The 13,072-nt window shown below is 45.4% G+C and overlaps 1 protein-coding gene across 1 annotated transcript; it reads left to right on the top strand.

The window, feature by feature from the left end:
- Positions 1 to 11,092: 11,092 nt before the first annotated feature.
- On the top strand, positions 11,093 to 11,476 carry LOC309354742 (transmembrane protein 100-like; the record flags this gene model as incomplete). Its single annotated transcript, XM_081885015.1, has 1 exon — positions 11,093 to 11,476. One exon carries the CDS (start codon positions 11,093 to 11,095, stop codon positions 11,474 to 11,476), a length of 384 nt encoding a protein of 127 aa, XP_081741141.1.
- Between the last annotated feature and the right edge of the window lie 1,596 nt (positions 11,477 to 13,072).

Genomic DNA, 13,072 nt, shown 5'->3' with positions numbered 1-13,072 from the left:
CTGTTGACACTTCTCCCCTCCTGCAATATTCCCCACTGCTGGTGCTAAGACACACCATGTAGACTGATGGTATAGACAGACTTTAGATAGACAGACAGATAGAGCATAGATCAATAAACTATCAACCAGACAGAAAGACACAAAGGCCAAAGAATGGGAGGGAGCTAGGTTTCAATCCTATGCAAATGTAGCTGGGAGTAGCCTCCCCCCCAAAAAAAACCACACACACAGTGGGACTAAAGTCAAAGTAAGCCAGTGCATAGGGTTGCACTGTTAAGTATGTGCCTAACTTTCCTGTTATAATTATTGGGGAAGGAAGGAAACCAACTGAGTGGCTATTTGCAAGCCCAAGTTAAGCCACCTCTTCCCACCTTGATCATTTATTATATAGAAGAGCAGCGTGCTCTGTTTCTCTGCAAGGTGCTTCATCCTGATTTGTTTGCAGAAAGATTAGATGACGTCAGCTATTTAATGAGCATTTGTTCTGATTTACTTGTGGGGAGGTTAGCTGAGGTTCCATCAATGCAAACACCACCCCCACATTTCCCAGTGCATTTCCCCCTCACTTTTCTTACTGCAAAAAGTCCAATCTTTCAGGCAAAGTGGGTTTGTTGTGTAAGACCTCCCAATCAATTGCGAAACCTGAATTTGCTGGCATATGATCAAATTTATAATTGAGCAGCTTGAATTTGCTGACATGTGATCAAATCCCACCTGGAAAAGCGGCAGTCTGGTTGAATAGCTTTCAAGCAGGTGGAGAGAAGAAAGACAGCCATATTATTATTATTATTATTATTATTATTATTATCATCATCATCATCATCATCATCATCATCATCATCTCCATCAAGGCAAAGGCACACAATGAACTGCAAAAAGGCAGACCCAGATTTCAGACCCAAACACTATCTGAAAGGCAGCGGGATAGAAGATTATTATGATCTGAGTCCTGAATATCTCAGGGAACATTTCCTTTGCGAGTGTCCCTCTGCCCCCACCCCAAGCTTTACCTGCTCCAGGCTAAAGATGGTACCTAATCCAGGTACCATCTTTCAGCTCACCCTCCCCTAGAAGCACAGCCTTTCCCACTGTGGTATCTGGGTTATAGAATTCTTGCCCTCGAGTGGGTTGTAAGAACACAACAGCCTTCTGGATCAGGCCAGTGGCCCATCTGTTCAAGCATCCTGGTCTCACAGTGGTCAGCTACACAGGACCTGAGCACAAGAGCCCTCTCCCCTCCTGTGGTTAGTAAATCCTTTGTCTCCTCCTTTCTGAAAGTCATTCAAGTTGGTGCCCATTGTGGCTCCTGTGGGAGGCAGCCCCACATCTTAACTGGGAGGAAAACTTTTCTCTAATGTGTCATGCTTAATTTTATAAAGTTCTACCATGTTGCCTTCTTGCTCGCCTTTTCTCTAAACTACATTGACCCATCTAGTTTAGTATTGTTTACACTAACTGGGACTGGTTCTCCAAGAATTCAGATTAAGGAGCACTCCCATCCCTACCTGGAGATGTTCAGAAATTGAACCCAGGACCTTCCGAACATAAAGTAGATGTGCTGCTACTTGAGCCCACAGCCCTTCCTTCCTAGTGTAGGGTTGCCTTATTTCAAAAAGTGAAGAGTTGTGGAGCTTTTTAAATTTTTTGTTTAGTTTTGCTTTTTGGGCAAATTGCAAAGAACGACACTGCTGACATGGGTCCCAGACATGTTTCTGATTTCCACTCATACACTGCTTATGGCTGCAGTATTTTGGCTATGTCCGGAAAACATATGGCAACCCTTTCCTAGTGTCTGCGAGTGCTCCAGTTGGAGAACAGCCTTTACCAAAGGTGTCATGGGCTTTGAAGACACTTGAGCTCAGCACGCAAGAGACGTGCTAAGAGGAAGGCACGCTTGGCAAATCCACACCGTGATCAACTCCCGCCCAGAAACCAATGTCCCCACTGTGGAAGGATGTGTGGATCCAAAATTGGCCTCCACAGTCACTTACGGACTCATTGTTAAAATTGTGTTTATGGAAGACAATCTTACTTGGCTATGAGTGATCGCCAAAGAAGAAGAAGACACAGAGCCATAGATTTGCAGAGTTGGAAGGGACATTGCAGTTACTTTCAGTTGCTAGGTTTAGTTGATTGATATACGGACTTTGACTTCTATGATTGTCAGCTTTTTAAATGCTATGTTAAAATTTCTAATTGTAAACTACCGTAGCATTAATCCAATACAATATAACATTATTATATTTCACATAAGCTGTATATCCAGGGGTAAAGTTTGGATAGACTTTGGTGCTGAAGATGTCATATGCAACCCCTGGATAGGATGGGGGCAAGCATCAGAATGAGTGTATATTTAAAAACAGAGCTCTAATAAATATAGACAAAAGTAGTGGGAGGGTGTGGGAAGGTTGACAAGAGCAAAAGGTGTGTGAATGCAAACAAAAAGCAACATAGGGGATGGACGGATAAGACAAAGCCAGGGTGGTATAGTGTTGTTTAGAATACAGAACAAGGTTCAGAGAGACCTGGATTCAAATCCCCTATCGTTTGTGAAGCATATTAGGTGATAATCATCACTACTTCTCCACCTAGCCTGGCTCATAGGGTTGCGAGGATAAAATGGCAGTGGGGAATGTTATTGCATGGAGCTCTTTGAAGGTAAGCTGGATGTAAAAGGAATAAATATATTGGCAGACTATATGAGTAAGTGCAATGAAGAACTATTGGGTCCGACTGTTCATTGATGGATTGATGGCATTTATATCCCACCTTTATTCTCCAAGGAGCTCAGAAATAATACCCACAGGTTCAGGTCCTGAAAATCATATTTTTAATCTTATCAAAAGCTGCACACCACCAGCACAGGATAATGATGCTTGGCTGTCTCTTCCAGGTGAGGTGTTACTACTGAGCATTATTTGCCTGCTGGGAGGCTAGACAAAGTTGTGTTAGAGCAACTGTTATCTCGCCACTGCACACACACCCCTTCACTCTCTCATTGCAAGTGGGGAAGTGGTTCTGTTGCATAAGAGTGGGATCTGAATTCCATAATGTGGATCTTCTTATATGTGACCAAATCCCACTGGAAAGTAGAAACCGCCTGGAGATACCTTGGGATTCAGTCTCCTTTTTCTGTCAGGCTATTGATCTCAAGAGGACTACAAAAAGCCCTAGTGTTGGGCTCTCAGACTCTTGGTTTCCACTCAAGTCGTGGCTCCCTATGGCTCCTATCCCATAATGCCTCACCTGGAAAACCTTGGTGTTCCTTGTGGTCACTACCTGCTGTTCGTGTTCCCTCTTTCAAGAAGAGTCAGTCTTATGTTAATTTCTCTCATTCTTTAGGTCAAACTCCTCCCCAGGAATTCCTAGTTCCCAGCCTTCTCCCCCCCTTCTCTAACCAGTAGTGAGCACTCCTTTCCCAATGGTGTTACATAGTCTCTGACCGCCTCATAACACCCACCCACCCCACTCTGGTGGCTAATTGCAATGGGCCATGGCTAATTTGTCTGTCCCTTGCTGTCCTCAGCCATATGTTCAATCCGCTTTGCCCATCCAGATCGGCCAGTAAAGCAGTATTAGTGTCAAAATTAATCTTGTCAGGATTCAATTGTGTGTGAGGGGAGGGAGAGGCAGAGAGAGCGATCACCCCAAAACCTCAACCCCTCACGAAGGGAAAAGGGAGAAGGATTGCAGCATAAAAAAGATGGCCCCTTAGCAAATTTCTATTTCTGCTTTAGAGCAAGTGAGGTAGAACCACTAGTAAACAAAGAGTGAATCGTCCTGCAAAGTAGCACCTGGAAACTAACTTAGGCTGTGTACCTTCAAAGCACATTCAATGCACAATCCCCCCCTCAAAGAATTCTGGGTACTGTAGTTTGTTAAGGGTTTCTGGAAGCGGTAATTATTTGAAGGGTAAACTACAACACCCTAGTTCTTTAAGGGGAAGAATGTGCTTTAAAGGTATAGCATGTGTGTTCTGCCTTGGGGCACTTCCTCAGACTATCACTTTCCCCTGGCTCAGATTCGATCACATCCTGGGAAATTCAGGTTGCGTGATTATAGTTGATTGGGAGGTCTTGCGCAACAAATTGGCTTCCCCGAAAAATCGGACTTTTTCAGATAAGGAAAGTGCAGGGTGGCACTTATTCTGATGCGACTGTCAGCTAATCTCCCCACAAACAGGTAAAAAGGAATGATAATTTAACAGCCAACATCATATGAGCTTTCTGTAAACAAATCAGGACAAACAACAATTTTTGGGGTGTCCTGGTCTTTACTTTTTTAAATATGGGAACCCTACAGATGTTCAAAAGCAGGTAGTTCAGAAAGAACCCATAAGTCCTCTTGGCCTTGTTATGACTTGAGAGATGGAGACAGGATGATGACCTGACTCTAGAACAGAGGGTACCCCTTCTCATATCAGCTTCTCCACAGTGCTGTGCAGTTAAGGTGGGCAGTCTTTAGCCTTGAGGTATGAGAGAGACCAAGTACAGTGGCACCTCAGGTTACATACGCTTCAGGTTACAGACTCGGCTAACCCAGAAATAGTACCTCGGGTTAAGAAGTTTGCTTCAGGATGAGAACAGAAATCGTGTGGCGGTGGCACGGTGGCAGCGGGAGGCCCCATTAGCTAAAGTGGTGCTTCAGGTTAAGAACAGTTTCAGGTTAAGAACGGACCTCCGGAACGAATTAAGTACTTAACCCGAGGTACCAATGTACAGGAACTTGGGAAGCTACTGTATACGTGGTCAGGCTCTTTGTCCATCTAGAGGCCCAGTATTTTCCAGTCCAACTACTCTGTAGGTCCGGATATCAGGCAGAGAGATAGGATTATGCCTTCACCTGTTGCCTCATCATCTTCCTTTCAGGGCCTCTGGGGCTCTTTCACATACTAACCGTGTTCCACATACTAACCTGCAGTCTTATGGCTCAGTCCTGGTTAGCGGGGGTGGAAGGATCTGTCAAATTTTTGTTGTCTCAGTTTCTTTTTTCTGCCAACCTTAAATTCAGTACAGTGGTACCTCAGGTTACAAATGCTTCAGGTTACAGGCGCTTCAGGTTACAGACTCTGCTAACCCAGAAATAGTACCTTGGGTTAAGAACTTTGCTTCAGGATGAGAACATAAATCGTGTGGCAGTGGCATGGCGGCAGTGGGAGGCCCCATTAGCTAAAGTGGTACCTCAGGTTAAGAACAGTTTCAGGTTAAAAGTGGACCTCCAGAACGAATTAAGTTCTTAACCCGAGGTACCACTGTACTCCAGTTTAGTGCAGCAATTTGTGATTTTTTAAAAATAATACTCATGAAAATCATTCAGATTTTAGTGCAACTCTATCCCAATAAGCACATCTTTGTATATGCAGTTTTGACTATTTGCAAGCAATATCTCCCAGTATAATTCATTTTTGTATGTTGTTTTCACGAATATATACATTTTATGCACATTTCCCCCTAATACACGCATTTCGGTAAGCATTGTTTGGTTTGGAGAACTACCTGGTACATTGCAGAATTTGGATGAGTGCGAATTTCAGAGGATGGCTGTGTTTTGGTTCTCCTCTCGTTTCAGAAAGTGCAAATTGGATGAATTCGGCTTTAAATATGAACTGAATCAAAATTTCTCTCCCATCCAGCTCAGATTAAGCCTGGCTTGCATCATCAGAGCTCCATGGAACGAGGAATATAGGTCGCATCTCCTTCATACATTTAAACCACACAGAAAGCACATAGCTTCGCACACACATATACACAGAACCCGTTTAACTGTAATTTTGTAAGGATGCCAGGAACTGTCTCTCTGCGAAGGGTAAACTACAGTTCCCAGGAATTTGGGTGAGGGGAGTGAAGGCATGTGTTTTAAATGTATTGTGAGGATGTGGCTGTCTTCTAAAGCTGTGGTTTTCAAACTGTTTTTTCCCCCCTGGAGAATTCATGGAAGCTTATCAGGAGTTCCTTCCTAATAATGTGTGCCTGCGCGCACACACACATATATAAATGACAGGTGACTGAATGGGTTCTGTTCATTTATTTATTTACAGCACATTCTGAATGGCTGGGTGTGTACCTGAGGCGTACAATGTGCTGTGTGCATGTACTGTGTCCTGCATCCAAGTTTCTCCAGTGCCTACTAAGTTACAGGAACTCTCTAATTACCTCCTTATCATTCCATCATCCGTGTCCCTGCATTGATAGACATTCAAATAAATGAGGGTGGGGGCGGGAACAAATTTGAGGTCCTGAGCAGCCAGGCTGGCAGTAGAGGAGACAAACTGACCCCAAGAACACAGACTTGGGGTGGGGATTTTGCAGTGGAAGGAGGACAGAAACAAAGGATTGATCTTGAGCAGGCCTGGCACACTGAAGGAATGGGGAAATAATACTAAAAAAAGAATACTACCACCAAAACTCTTTTTTGAGGTAAGAAAGGGGTAATGGTTGAATTATCTGAGGGGAGCAGAGTGAATGGCTCAGTCAGATCCATAGCTGTCAACTTTTCCCTTTTCTTGCGAGGAATCCTATTCGGAATAAGGGAAATTCCCTTTAAAAAACGTTGACAGCTATGATCAGATCGCCCTGGAAGGAAGCATGTTTTTCTCACTTAAGAGGCCAGGGGCCAGCGCTGTCCGGAGACACTTCCGGGTCACGTGGCCAGCGTGACATCGCTGCTCTGGCGAGCAGGCACCCGGCGCCTAGGACTTGCCGATCGAAAGGTCGGCGGTTCGAATCCCTGCGGCGGGGTGCGCTCCCGCTGCTCGGTCCCAGCGCCTGCCAACCTAGCAGTTCGAAAGCACCTCCGGGTGCAAGTAGATAAATAGGGACCGCTTACCAGCGGGAAGGTAAACGGCGTTTCCGTGTGCGGCTCTGGCTTGCCAGAGCAGCGATGTCACGCTGGCCACGTGACCCGGAAGTGTCTCCGGACAGCGCTGGCCCCTGGCCTCTTAAGTGAGATGGGCGCACAACCCCAGAGTCTGTCAAGACTGGCCCGTACGGGCAGGGGTACCTTTACTTACTTTGGAGAACCTCAGTAGTTTTAAGGGTTGCCAACCTTTGAACCTCCCTCAGCAGCTATTGATGTGCATCGAGGTGATCGGGTTTATTCCACGTTATGAAAAAACCCTCCCTCTCACTTCTGCAGAAATGGGAGTGGTTTTTCCCCAGGTTCATTGGCAACCCTACAGAGTATACATTTGGAAATGAGTTGCTGTTTGCCAGACTTGTGCGTTGGGGTGCTGTGGGGTGGGAGGGGTGTGTGTGTGGTGGTGTGGGGTGTGGGGACAGAGATCTACATCCATTTATTTGGAGCTCCATTTGTGTGTGCCATTCTGCCTAGGGAGGGTTGCCAACTTTTCAGCCGGGAAATGTACCTCTTTGCCTGTAACAGTCAATTGGTGTGAGGGCAAAACATTTAGAACGCTGATGCTGTATTACCTCCATCCTGTGAAACTTCACAAGTTCTTAACATGCTTGTTCATCTTGGGTTATTGGTTGCCAACTTACCACCAGTATCACACGGCAGCTCAGTCTGCATCAGTTGACCATTCTGAGCAGGGGTTGCCCGCCAATTTCAGCAGATCAGAAAAGGCTCAAGAGCAGGCTGAGTGAAGGGGATCATTTAAATGTGCAATTCTTTTAGTCAACTGGGCAACACAAAGAAAACCTGTAATCAAACTAGAGAGTTTTTAGGCAGATATGCAAAGTGCCTCAGTGATCTTTTATGATTTCTGCTACCCTGACTGTGTTTTTATTTCCTTATGTTGTCAGTTTGTATTTAATGATTTGATACAAAGTTTAATACTATTTGTAGAGGAGCAGGACAGGTTGTTGGGCTGGATTTTATGGTGTAGTAATGGTAACTCCGCCTTTTGCCAAAGAACTCAAGGCGGTTTCCCTCAAATGAAAGATGTGTTGAATTCTTTGGCAATAGGTAAGGTCATAACTACAGTGGTACCTCAGGTTACAGACGCTTCAGGTCACAGACTCTGCTAACCCAGAAATAGTACCTCGGGTTAAGAACTTTGCCTCTGGATGAGAACAGAAATCATGTTCCAGCGGTGTGGCAGCAGCAGGAGGCCCCATTAGCTAAAGTGGTGCTTCAGGTTAAGAACAGTTTCAGGTTAAGTACGGACCTCCGGAACGAATTAAGTACTTAACCCGAGGTACCACTGTATAAGGAAACAAATCTCTACAGACAGGAGTGAAGCAGAGGGATGTAGGATGGGTGGGGAGACACAGAGATAAAAGAACTGATGTATCATTTTTGTTCATGGCACAAATAGATAATATATAGAAGTGTATTACATTCTATATTCAGGTTTGGCAAATTTATAAAGGTTTAAATTAAACTTTATTTCCAGCTTTTCAGGGGACTCTGGTTTCAGATATTTGTAAATATCTGATTAGCAGGACTCAGGGGCTGGGCTTCGTTCATTGTGGCACTTATGGATTCTACCCCCAAGGGAAATCTACCAAATTCCATCTCCGCTAAAACACTTAAGAAATAATCCATTGGGCATTTACTGCTTTTATGCTGTCTCCTGGGCTTTAAACTTATAATGTAGCTGTGCTTTGTACTTTTGCCATTTGATTGACTTAAAATTAGTGTTTTTATTGTGGTTATACTGCCTGGTTCATTTTTAAAAAAGAACCTAGGGACTCTTTCAGCCAGAGGGGGGCATTCCCCAGGTGCCACAATTCCCCATCTCTGTATCTCATTGACACAAAGACATTCCACCTATTGGTTCAGTCTGCTGGACAGCTGTTGAAGGCAGCTTTAAAAAGCTGGCCACTTTACACAATTAAGGATGCCAATTGACCAATGAGGGACTGTCCTTTTACTTTGTGTTTTTAGCGGCTGTAGGATGTGTAGAACTTAGCAGAGGAGGTTTTGTGATGCATGGAAATAAAAATATATAGTCTGTTACAGCAGCAGCTTCAAAAACTGGCAACTACCAACTCAGCATTTGTTCATTGTTAGAAATTCTCAAGAATTTTACTCTCCCGGGACCAGTGGCGTAGCATGGGTTGTCAGCACCCGGGGCAAGGCAAGTAATTTGCACCCCCTAACCCGTGGATTTGCGCCCCCTAACCCGTGGATTTGCGCCCCCTAACCCTAACCCCCAGATGTTGCGCCCGGTGCGGCCGCCCCCCCCTGCACCCCCCACGCTATGCCACTGCCCGGGACTGCAAACTCTTCAGCTGACCCCCAGAGCTGCTGGCTTTACATCAGCAGTTTGACTTGAAGCAGTTGTTGCCAGTTTAGATTTTAAAAAGCTTTGTCTTCTATAGCCCAAACTTCTGTTAAAGGGAGAGGAGCCTGGGCTAGGCTGTTGTTTTCCTGATCAGTATGGCAACCCCTATTCCAGGGGTCAGCAAACTTTTTCAGCACGGGGCCGGTCCACTGTCCCTCAGACCTTGTGGGGGGCTGGACTATATTTTGAAAAAAAATATATGAAGGAATTCCTATGCCCCACAAATAACCCAGGGATGCATTTTAAATAAAAGCACACATTCCACTCATGTAAAAACATGCTGATTCCCGGACCATCCACGGGCCAGACTCAGAAGGCGATTGGGCCGCATCTGGCCCCCGGGCCTTAGTTTGCCTATCCCTGCCCTATTCCTTTCCTAGCTCCTCCTGAAGTCCACCTTCTTTATATCTCTTTTTTAAAAAAAGATATGGGCACCTCAACACTTTCCCTTGAGAACGTCTTCCAGTCCTGGGCTCTTTCTCTCAGCTCAAAAGATTATCTTCATATGTAATCTAAAGCTCCTTTCTGGGCAGTGCCAAGCAATTCTGTCTCCTCTCATTCTCTCTCTCTCCACACATGCAACCTCCCAGATAGAGCCTGATAAGAATTCCTCTCTTCTTTTCCAAACCAACTGCCGACATACAGGACAGCCTTTTCTACATGGCTTGGGGAATAAAACGTTTCAATGGTCAGCTAAACAAGAAGACGGGCATACGTGTCCTAAATGTGGTAGAAATGGCTTTGATGGTCTGGAAAACACACTCACAGCAAATGTGTATGGAAACCCAATCCACCTTAGAATGTTACATTTGTTTTCATCCTTGCGATGTAACATTTGTCTTCACCCTTACCAAATATCTTTAGGCTTCAGACTGTTACCTCTCTCTTCATTCCTACCTAGTGTTGTATACAGTACAGTGGTACCTCGGGTTAAGAATTTAATTCACTCTGGAGGTTCGTTCTTAACCTGAAACTGTTCTTAACCTGAGGTACCACTTTAGCTAATGGAGCCTCCTGCTGCCGCCGCACGATTTCTGTTCTCATCCTGAAGCAAAGTTCTTAACCCGAGGTACTATTTCTGGGTTAGCGGAGTTTGTAACCTGAAGCATCTGTAACCCAAGGTACCACTGTACTGTGTTAGTCAAATGGAGAGCTGACACCGTGAAGTTAATGGACTTGATGACGAAGGTCTATTAATTTCAGTGGCTGAGTATAACTTGGTTAGATACAACCCCTAATCTTTCTCTACAGTCATACCTCGGGTTAAATATGCTTCAGGTTGAGCATTTTCAGGTTTCGCTCCACGGCGACCCGGAAGTAACGGAATACGTTACTTCCAGGTTTCACCGCTCACACATATGCAGACACTCAAAATGACGTCATGTGCATGCGCAGAAGCAGCGAAACACGACCCGCGCAGATGCGCGCTACGTTCTACTCAGGATTCGAACGGGGCTCTGGAACAGATCCCGTTCGCATCCAAAGGTTCCACTGTACTTACAATAGTTTTCAGACTTGCTTCTCTACAGGCTATGTGTTTTTCACAGCTATATCAGCACATTGCTGGATTATAGCAAGATCCATTCAATCCAGCATTCTGTCTCCTAAATGGTCACCAGCCTCTCTCTCTCCCTCTCTCCCTCCCTCCCTCTCCCCCCCCCCCATGTGTGTGTATGTGTTTGTATGGGGATTTTCTGTCTGCTTTTCACCTTCAAGACGGGGTGCTCAAAGTGACCAACAAGGCAAAACATATAAACTGAGAATAAAATAGTTAAAAAGTAAGATCCAAATCTAATCCACCAGGACTCTTATTATGCTCTTATTTCCCTGGTTTTCCTCCCTAGGATGGATACTGCTGCCGCCCTCCCAACCGTGCCTTATGACCGTGTGAGGGTCAACATGGAGAGGGAAGAGGTTTCCCTGGAGCGCTCGGCCTTGCCCCTGGACCCCCGCCTCATAAGTACCACCACGGGAGGTGTGGAGGCCTCCTGCCGAGACTGCCTGCTTCCCTTTGGGCTGCTGATGAGCATCATCGGCCTGGCTGCCACTGGTGTGGCTGGTGCCCGTGACCCTCCTGGCTCTGTGTTGTCTGTCCTGGGGTGGGTCTTGCTGGGCTCCGGGGTCTTGGGGGTGGCTGCCAGTTGCTTGTGGCAGCAGTACAGGAGCCGTAAGAGGTGTGGCAGCTGGACTCTACTGATGGAGCCTGAAGCAAAGAAAGCGGTCATATGAAGACCTGAGACCAGATTTTTCCTGTCAGCCGGAAGAAAACGTCAGCATGGAGTGAGAATCCAGCCCAAAAGTCTGTTTCCCAAGGAAAGCCCAATTTTGAACTGGTGACAGGTTCCGAAATCCATTGGAAGATCTCAATCCAAACCAGTCCAGGTTTTATAATCAGCCTGTTTCCACTTTGAACAAATGGCAACTGCATTCTGGGGTTGTCAACCTATATAAATTGGAAATCCATGCTGGGCCATTTCTTACCCACGTTTCCCTTCTAGTCTGGACACAGTTGGAAGTAGTCACCTGATTCTGACACGGTAAGACTGCAAGAAGTGACAATGTTTTGGAAACACTTCGGAATAATGTATTACCCTTTACGCTGTGCCAGCACTTGGCAACAAAGTCCTAGGCCTGGGTGAAGAGAAGGATCCCTTTCCCAATCCTAATTCCTTGCAACTGACGATGTGGAATGCAGTCTACAAAAGTTTACGTCTCTATAAGTTCCTAGTCCTTATGAGGCATGAAGAAAATCCATTGCCCTCCACTAAAACCTCATTCCTCACCATTATAAGGGCCAATAATTTGTTCATATTGATAAGATGACTTGTTCCTAGAAACCACACGTCTACCCCAAAATTGGACCTCTTTGCTTTCTTTTCTTTCTTTCTTTTTAAAGCACGATTCTGTCTCCCAAGTTTGCAAATATTGGCTGAGGTGGATTTCCATGGGTAAGAGAGGGTGGTGTATTAGTATTTTGTGTAGCTCTTTGCACTTCTCTTACTTACTGGAAGCGGAGTATTGTATTTTAGAATTATTTCTGGTGCTGAACGAGTTGGTAGAATGCTTATCCAGCCCTACTTGTGCCATTGAAGACAAAGACAGAAAATATATAGACCTCTCTCTTTTCGTTGAACCCTGTTGGGTGCTCTCTGATAAAGAAGGGATAGACTCCCTCCAAGTTTCCATCTTCTCAGGGCAAAGCACACGACCGTAAGCAACCAATTCCCTGCAATGGTGCTTCACTTCTGAGCCATCTGCTCCTCCTGGCAGTATATTTTCCACACTGCAAATCTGGGGAGCTGGTCAAGGCTCCAAGGAAGACCAGGTGAGATGGTAAATGTGTTTCTGGACTACTTCAGACTGCAAGGGGCGACTCACATGCTCTTCTAGAAGTGGAGGGAGCAAAGGAATTCCTGCACATAGAAAATTAGCATATCAAGAAGAAAGGTAGGTTAGATCCTTTCCTTTCGCTATAGATTTCTATGTGCAGGGCATTCAGTCACGGGAGTCCTCATTCCCAGTCTGAAGTAGTACTGTCCAGTTTAGCATTCAAATTACTGAAAACTGCGTCTTTAGACCTCGTAAAATCAATTTGGCCCAGACCCATCCAGCAAAGGCAAGTCCTCAAAGAGGAAAGGAAGGCCCCCCGTTCCCAAACCCTGGACTGACTACAAGTGTAACTGCAGACAATATACTCTTGGTGGCTGGCTTGATCTCGGCCATCTCGGTGCCCATGTATAAACAGACCAAGCTTATCACTCCGGCCCACGGTGCCACTCCTAGGTCAGGACATTGTTCTGAGAGCAAGCCCCGGTTTCCTGCTAA

The sequence above is a fragment of the Podarcis melisellensis genome, assembly GCF_964234715.1.
Source record: "Podarcis melisellensis genome assembly, chromosome: 13".
Classification (NCBI taxonomy): Eukaryota; Metazoa; Chordata; class Lepidosauria; order Squamata; family Lacertidae; genus Podarcis; species Podarcis melisellensis.
Note: the sequence above shows the minus strand (reverse complement) of the source record. Positions and strands in the feature narration are given on the sequence as shown.